The sequence below is a fragment of the Photinus pyralis genome, unplaced genomic scaffold (genome assembly GCF_008802855.1).
Source record: "Photinus pyralis isolate 1611_PpyrPB1 unplaced genomic scaffold, Ppyr1.3 Ppyr1.4_LG6, whole genome shotgun sequence".
Lineage (NCBI taxonomy): Eukaryota > Metazoa > Arthropoda > Insecta > Coleoptera > Lampyridae > Photinus > Photinus pyralis.
In genome coordinates this window covers 6854975-6863993 of record NW_022170663.1, presented here as the reverse complement: position 1 = coordinate 6863993, position 9019 = coordinate 6854975, and the positions used below count along the sequence as shown (strand labels likewise).

General features: G+C 38.2%; 1 protein-coding gene across 1 annotated transcript; it reads left to right on the top strand.

The window, feature by feature from the left end:
- The first annotated feature begins 1234 nt into the window (after nt 1-1234).
- On the top strand, nt 1235-3966 carry LOC116174964 (early growth response protein 1-B-like). Its single transcript, XM_031493002.1, has one exon. It carries the CDS (start codon nt 1309-1311, stop codon nt 2713-2715), a length of 1407 nt encoding a protein of 468 aa, XP_031348862.1. The 5' UTR covers nt 1235-1308; the 3' UTR covers nt 2716-3966.
- Nucleotides 3967-9019: the final 5053 nt, after the last annotated feature.

Below are 9019 nucleotides of genomic sequence, written 5' to 3'. Positions count from 1 at the left end.
ATTGGTAACGAATACGGACGCTACCTCTTTAAGGCAGCCAGCCAAGAAGTGTTGGCTGCGACACGGGGGTAGGACCAACCCTAATGACACACTAATTCTCGTGAAGCGAGGCGGTTTGAAAAACCTACAGTGGGAACCTGATAAAATGATATAATAGAAACAAGTAAAACACCTTATATACCTCGAAAAGAACACAATACTCTTTTCGCAACCCTACCCTAGCGGGCTTCTTTAGTTTCCAGTTTCAAAATCTCACATTTTCAGTACATAGTAAAGATAGCTCAAGGCGAGCATTAATAAGCAAGAAATAATAAATTATTTCCAGTGCCGGATTAAGGAATCATGACGTCCTGGGCTACAGCCTCAATACTTTCAATAAAACACAAGATTAACTGAAAGATCAAAGCGTTTTAGTTTATATGCCGTCAAAAAACGTAACGATTTAATCTTTTTCTTGAGAACTACCTATAACCATTGAATAAAATAGTGTTTTTATTCAATGCTATAACTGATAAAAGAGCAAATCTCGTGGTTTATACCAATATTTTCTGATAAAAGAGCAAATCTCGTGGTTTATACCAATATTTTCAGACGCTATTTTCTTCAAAATCGGAGATGGCACACTTAAAAGCTTAGTAGCTTCACTTTTCTGTTACCGTTCTTGAGAAATTTTGGGGCATTTGGGGACGTAGCTCTAAACAACTTTTCGAAAATGTGCATTATACAGTGTCCTTCTTTAAAACGACTCGAAGATTTTTAGCACATTTCATGGGCGGATGCGCTTAAGCTGAAGTTAAAACCTGGGATGTTTAAGGGGTGTGAATATTTTCCGTAAAACATCATGAGAACATCTTGAGAAAAACGTATAAGAATGGGACTATCTGGTAATAAATTGACTCTACAAAGTAGACGTGCACAGTTGCTAAGTTACGCCTTATTTGCGTTTGTGTTAAATAATAACAATTACGCACCATACTTTTCTTCCGCATCGTCTTAACGTAACTAGACGAGTAAATAAAGACATAATTAATTAAAAACGTCACGCACTAAAGATTTTCGTAATTAATTTCATGACAATCTTGACCTTGATCTTGGATTGAACGTTATATTTTTTGCTTAACTTAATCGAACTCCCTGTCTCAATCGTTCTATGAAAAATGCTCGAGTCATGATTCCACAAGTAATTATTCCCTGAGCGAAGATGTACTAAACGTAATGTTTTTGTTTCAGATCCCGCCTGGGGCACATGGCGTATAGTCACACTGACGGGCAGCCGCAGACCTTGCGGCAATCTACTCATTTGTTCTAATGACTATGGCGGAGATTGCAATTGAATCTTCAATACCACACGAGAAGACTTACAACAATAACAATAACATAGACCTACCGCTTACAAAAGGCCAAAATAGGCCTCCTGCCAAACAACGCAAGAGGAAGCGTCTCAGTCAAGTGTTGGACAAACTGACAGGTCACGTCACCAATCTTCCACTAGCGAACATAATCAACAATAACAACCAAATACTGAACGTGCCCGAGGAAAATGGATGTGCGTTGATTACTACAAAGCACATGTCTGGCGAAGTGTTCCGTTTCGACAATGCCGACAAAGAGCGGTACCAGCAACAGAGCGAAGACGAGGACGTCTTCAGCCCCGCCAGTTCCAGCAACAAATCACCTCACAGCTCGAGCGATTCTCCACGAATTAGTTTTAGTCCGTTACGTCTCAAAGATGACGACGCAAGTTCGAGTCCGCCGTTATCGCGACCCGCGTGTCCGTGCTATCAGTGCGTGATCGGCGTAAGCCACCATCCTCCCCCGCCCTTTTACCCTTACGATCGTTTTTTTCCCGCCTCGCCCATCTCGCCCGTTACTCCCTCATCGCCCGCCCCTCCCACCTACAACTTCGAACGTTACCTACACTCCAAGTACCTGCCTGATATTTTCCGTAAAAGAAGTCACTCCGATTCCGATATACCGCTATGGTTCGAGTACGCCAAAACCGAAAGGACGCGTCATCCGCCTGCGTGGTTACAACCGTTGAGCTTGGTAAAAGGATCGGTGGAGTCGGACCCGAGCACGCCTCAAGACTCCCCTTTGGATCTGTCGATGCACAAGCGGAATCAGAGGGGGAGTATGGACTGTCTGCCTGGACCCTTACAGATATTGCCAACAGGTTTTCTTCCACCTCGTGGCGCCGTGTCCGTACCTATTGTTCAAGGTGACGTTGCGTCGCCAACGACCAAGCGCTCGGTAGCGTCCAGGTACAACTTGGAGGTTTCGCCGGTGGTGGAAGAAATGCCACCTGGATCTGATGTGGCGTACGTTTGTCCCGTTTGTGGGCAGATGTTTAGCCTACACGATCGTTTGGCCAAGCACATGGCGTCCAGGCATAAAAGTCGACAGAGTCCAGGTGAAACCACTGCCAAAGCTTACTTGTGCGAGGTGTGTAAAAGGTCATTTGCGCGTAGTGATATGCTTACACGTCATATGAGGTTACATACTGGTGTCAAACCGTACACGTGTCGTGTCTGTGGGCAAGTGTTTTCAAGATCTGATCACCTCTCGACGCACCAACGGACCCATACCGGAGAAAAACCCTACAAATGTCCCCAGTGTCCTTATGCGGCCTGTCGTCGAGACATGATCACGAGACATATGCGAACGCATACACGATATGAGCCGGATCCACTCACCGCAGTCAAGTCAGAACACTAAGCTTTTTTCACATTGCGTATTTGTATTCATGTTATTACTGTTAGGTTTTAGAAACCCCTTTCCTTGTGGTTGTGATTGCGTATGTCTCACATACGTAGTGATGCTACTGCAGTAACGCAGTAAGAACTGGTAGCCTGTTAACGTCAATTAAACGTTTGTTGTTACTCTACGTCCTTCGGGAACAAAGAAACGAAATTTCTTCCACCCCCCCATTAATTCACGGTGGCACGTATATACCAAAGGTGTTGAAGTATACACTAGATCTCAATTCATTCCAGTAAATACGTGCGACTTCAAATTAGGCCAGTTGAAAAAGATGCCCGCCATTTCACGATGAGTTATTATTTAGTGCCAAACAGAAAATGGCCAGCGGCAGCATTTTGTAACCATATCCGCCATTTTAGAGACGCGCCGAATACTACTTCACGAAGTCTTAGACGTACATATAAAAATAAGGTGCATAATCACTTAGAGCAACCTAAGCCCTTATGCACTTTAAAAAAATAAAATTATGAGGAAACAATTGCTGTGATATATTAATACGATCTTTTTTGTTTTAAAAAAGACTTATAAAACTTAACGTCGTTATTTTTGATATAAAAAAATTGTTTATAAATTTTCTTGTGAGTCTGAGATTCTCGTGATATTAAAAATATTATAATCCGACTTCTTGGGCATTATAGGTACCTACCTACTAAATTTCTGTTGTAAATCACATATTGCCTTTTATAATGTTGTGCTAATGCAAACTGAAAATAAAGAGAAATTTTTAAATTAATGAAAATTGTTACATGTTGTGCCAGTTGTAATAAATATAAAATATTTTGTTACATTGTACATTAAGAGGTATATAACTTTGATGGTAAATCGAAATTGGAATCGTGTCAAGTTATTGTTGTATATTACAATTGTTGAAAGGTCCACTCATATTTATTTTTAATATTGTATTAAGTACGTTTAAGTTTTACTTAAGTTTCATTGCGATGTGTGTGAAAAAGCCCACTGTTTTTTTCTTTGTTGAACGTTGATACTAATATGGTTTTCAATTAGTTAATTTAATAACCTTATGTATAAATAATTTATTTTTCCCGGCGTTGAAAACCAATTTAGTTTCAACCGGCGTGTACAAAGACTTAGTTGTATTTTATTTTGATTGTTTTTTTTATTTAGCGAGTCTCCTTCTTTACTTGCCGTTTCTGTTACAGTCTTTAAAAAAAAAATAAAAACTGCATTCAGTTGTTCTCCTTTTTATTTATTTACTTTTATTGATCGTTACCAAATCAAAACCCGACGCGTGTAATTTATGTAAATTATTGTCCACTTAAAAGTTGCTCAAATCGCGAAATGAGCGCCAACTCATTTATGCCAAGAAAATTTATTTGCACAAGCTTTATGAAATTGCACATAAATTGTATCGCTACTATTATTTTGTCGTGAATAGCTTTTACTACTTCTAATAGATTTGAAAGAGTATAAACGTTTATAACTGCGGTACGGATAAAAAAACCAATGCTTATTTCTCTTGTCGCCTCTATTTTCTGTTCAAGCTTTCAAAATAAAACTTGAGTAAACGGCATTCTTGTTCTACTTTTACCCTTAATTGTTATTTAAGAATGTTTTAAAGGTAGGTATCATTCTATTAATGAACGAGTTTTATTCGGAAACATGGCGAGTATCCATCCCTAATTCGTGTAAAATTTCGAAATCTGAGAGTGAAACTGGAGCAGAGTGAATAGAATTGCAATCTCCGAATAAGTAAAGTGACGTGTTGCGCTCGTCGGAGCTTAAATTTTGATAACCTTCGTAGCCCTACCTTGATCTCCGGATTCACAATCAAAGAAAAAAGAATAAGTCGTATATGGCCCATTTACCTACCTAGGGGTTATTTTTTATTGTGGCGCAGATTAACTGTAAAGTTACGCATCTTGGTATCTGACTGGGAATTCGACGGGGCTGTCATATGTCAGCATCCGCAAAACCCACAAGTGGAATGTTACTATTAACAGAAAAACTTAGCGCCATTTTCTTGATCCCTTTTAGATAATGAACAACCCTCTTCAATGATTGGCAATGCTCTTCTATAAGGTGCTGTTGAAATCTACCACGATAATTGATAAAGAAACAAATATCAGGATTCAGGACGAACATGTAACATTAAATACATCACACTACCCAGCAACTCTTGATATGATTTCCTGTTGTTATTGTCGTCAAAAGTTCTACAAAGCTACTTTATTATCCTTTCTCAATAGGAGTCTTCACTGCGTTACAATCTTGGAAGCCAAATTTCATTAAAATCTTTTGAATATCTTAGGGCTGAGTTTACGTAGCCTGAACCTATTTCAATTTTCATGCCCAGGAAATTTTTCAGCTCTCCGCAAGCTAACATTGAAAATTGTTCAGACAATAACGTCTTCATATTTTCCATATCTGAAAGTGTTTTTTAGATCTCCATGCAAAAAGGCTGTTTTCAAATCCAGCTGTTGGAAAAAATATTCCAGACCAATACCAACAGCTAATAAAAGTCGAATCAAAGAGTAATTATTAAGTATTCTTTGCTCGAATTGTGATGAGCTTCGCATAAGTTTCAAAATAGTCGAATCCATGCTTCTGTAAATATGCTAGCCTTGCCTTATGTTTCTTTGGAACACCATTGTCATCATATTTTATAGAAAAAATCCATTTTAACTCCTTAACTTCTTTCAAACCAGGCTTTTCGACAGTCTTCCATACATTGCTGTTCTCCATTGATGTGAATTCATCAACTTAGTCGATCTCTTGCGCTCCCTATATCGCTACGTCTCAAGTACATTTCATAACATTGATCCCTTGGCGAAGGGAGTTCCTCGGCATTAGACTTCTGGGAAATCTCATTTTCATTTCCTTCTGGATTTGAGACATCATGTCTCTTCAGTTGTTCCTTATTGATTTTCAATAATTGAATTTTCCGAGACATCATTCTCGATAAAACCATTTTCCTCCTCTTGCTCGAGATCTTTGAAATTCGTATTCCTTGGTCCTTGAAAGACAGCATTTTCCGAACTTTTCTCATACGGAAAACTCGCCGTTTTTATACAATCTATACTCATTAGGAGCATAGCCAATCATAACTGATTCCCTCGATAGATAGTTTTCTTCTCAGTTGATCTGGAGTCCACGCAAATGCTTTGCACCCAAACACTCTTATCTGGTGAATAATCATACCATTTTTCAGCCGGCGGAGTTTTGTTGTCATTCAGGGTAGCTGTAGGACTTTGGTTGATCAAATACCCTCCAGTTAAAGCAGCTTCACCCCACTTCTTTTCGGCATCTGGGATTCCACCAACAACATTCTAATTTTTTCAGTGAGAATTCTGCCACTGCCACTCCACTCTGATGCTGCAAATATGCAATAGTTGTGTGTATTTGAATTCCTTTCATTTTATACCATTGATCCTGTTCCTTAGACAAGTACCCTCTACCTTGATCTGTTCTTAATTTTAAAATCGGCAGTGTCAACTTAGCCGTAGCCATTGCTTTGCTTTCGTACCATCAAATGCTTCTGATTTCTTTTTAATCCAGTGAATGTTTGCAAAATGTGCGAAATCATTTATAGAGGAAACGAAATATAACGAACCATTCAAAAAAACTGGGTTAATCGGTCCATACACATCAGAATGGCCGTTTTGCTCTTTCGCTTGTATGATTTAATGGACTACGTGGCAGTTTACCTTCAATACAAATTTTACACAGTCCAGACTCTTTTTCCTAATTTGTCCTCTACTTGAATTTGCGTCTTCAATAAATTCACACCTATAAGAGCAGATGCTTTTTTTGCCGATGTAATAACATCTGCTTAAGTGCTCATGTGACTTAATTAGATCTACGCAGCGATAACAAACTCTTATCGCAATGACCGAAGATAACATGAGATAAACTTTTACAAAACATTATACACAAAAGTATCTGAACAATAAAATAAACAAACTAAAAGGCGATTATATAGACAAAATCATTATTATATAAATCATCCTGAATAAAATGAACAATGACTTTGTGTGAGATTGTGTTCATTCTACATTAGCGACCAACATTTAACGTCAAAAATAAAGGGAATTAAACATATACAGGTTCTGATTCTAAATAAAAGTCTGCATGACGTAGTTTACACAACAATATACTTTGGTAATGATAGAAAACTTTTCATGGCAGTTTAGGTGTTTTTTATTATCGCATTTCCCTCTTGAGGCTGCTGAAAGGTATTAGAAAGCTTTGTGGAGTCCTACACACTTTGCTAATCACCAAACAATTCCCATAATTTCCTAAAATTCGTCGGGCCGTTTCTAAGCTTTTTCAGGCCTGCTAGTCTGGGTGCTTAGGTCCTAAAATGAGGTAAAGTTCGTACTTTTTACGAAAAGCTATGAAAATTGGCACACATACTCTTCAGCTCCTCCTGTTAAAGTTCCGATGGGGCGCTACGCTCATTTTCCGCTGCAAACCCTGCTAGGAGTGGGGGGGGGGGGCTACAGAAATGTTGATTGCAAATGACTGGTACTATTCTTTCAACATAGCGATATGGTTGTGAAGACATCTTTAGAATATTTGGAGTCATTCACTGGGGCACAGGTAAGCTCATATGAATAAGGCCGCGTATCCACTTAGGCGCAAACTAGCCGATTTCCATATTCCGGTGTTTTAACTATAAAAAACTTGCATATTTAGCCACAAATGTCAGTAAGTAAATCACATAATGTTTATATGGTATTCTGGGGTATAATCTGAGCCCTATCAGTGCGAGTTACCTACCCCTTCGGGTGCTGCTCACAAACCACGTCATTTACAGTTTATATGCCTGCACTATCTTGCCTCTCGCTATGCGCAAGCGGGCAAATTACGGTTCACGGCTAATTGCTGATAAAATGGGGGGGGGGGGGGCAATCTCTAATAAGAAGGCAAGAAGAATGATAGGTTCTCTGTCACTTCTACTTCTAGTATTCTGACACGGAATGGTTTATTTTGCCGCAAGCACGTTAGCTTTTGCGAAGATGTAAACCGTTGTTAAACGCAAAGAAGTCTGTTCCTAATACACCTGTTATTTGTCGACAAACTTATGTAAAATTTTTCTTGCTACTAGGAGAACATAATGCACGAAGTCTTTTTGTATCACTATGAGAATTATTTCAAAGATTTATTTCGATTTATATATTTGCCAATTCTGTATCAGGAGCATATAATGTGCGAGGAGGTGTTTCTTTTCCTAATACACCTGTTATTTGTCGTCAAACCTATGTAAAATTTTTCTTGCTACTGTGAGAACATAATGCAGGAAGAGGAGAGGTCTTTTTGTATTACTATGAGAATTATTTCAAAGCTTTGTTTCGATTTAAATATTTGCCAATTCTGTATTAGGAGCATACAATGTGCGAGGGATTGTTTCTTTTCCTAATACACCTGTTATTTGTCGTGAAACCTATGTAAAATTTTTCGGGCTACTAGGAGAACATAATGCAGAAAGAGGCCTTTTTCTATCAGTATAAGAATTATTTCAAAGCTTTATTTCGATATAAATATTCTGTATCAGGAGCATATAATGTGCGAAGAGGTGTGTCTTTTCCTAATACACCCGTTACTTGTCGACAAACTTATGTAAAATTTTTCGGGCTACTAGGAGAACATAATGCAGAAAAAGGTCTTTTTCTATCACTATAAGAATTATTTCAAAGCTTTATTTCGATATAAATATTCTGTATCAGGAGCATATAATGTGCGAGGAGGTGTGTCTTTTCCTACCCGTTACTCGTCGACAAACTTATGTAAAATTTTTCGGGCTACTAGGAGAACATAATGCAGAAAGAGGCCTTTTTCTATCAGTATAAGAATTATTTCAAAGCTTTATTTCGATATAAATATTCTGTATCAGGAGCATATAATGTGCGAAGAGGTGTGTCTTTTCCTAATACACCCGTTACTTGTCGACAAACTTATGTAAAATTTTTCGGGCTACTAGGAGAACATAATGCAGAAAAAGGTCTTTTTCTATCACTATAAGAATTATTTCAAAGCTTTATTTCGATATAAATATTCTGTATCAGGAGCATATAATGTGCGAGGAGGTGTTTCTAATACACCCTTTACTTGTCGACAAACTTATGTAAAATTTTTCGGAAATATTTGCCAATTCTGTATCAGGAGCATATAATGGGCGAGGAGGTGTTTCTGTTCCTAATACACCTGTTATTTGTCGACAAACTTATGTAAAATTTGTCTTGCTACTAGGAGAACATAATGCACGAAGAGGTCTTTTTCTATCACTATGAGAATTATT

What these genes read in the sequence shown, in the direction of transcription:
- LOC116174964 (XM_031493002.1), top strand. Translation starts at nt 1,309, where the DNA reads ATGACTATGGCGGAGATTGCAATTGAATCTTCAATACCACACGAGAAG.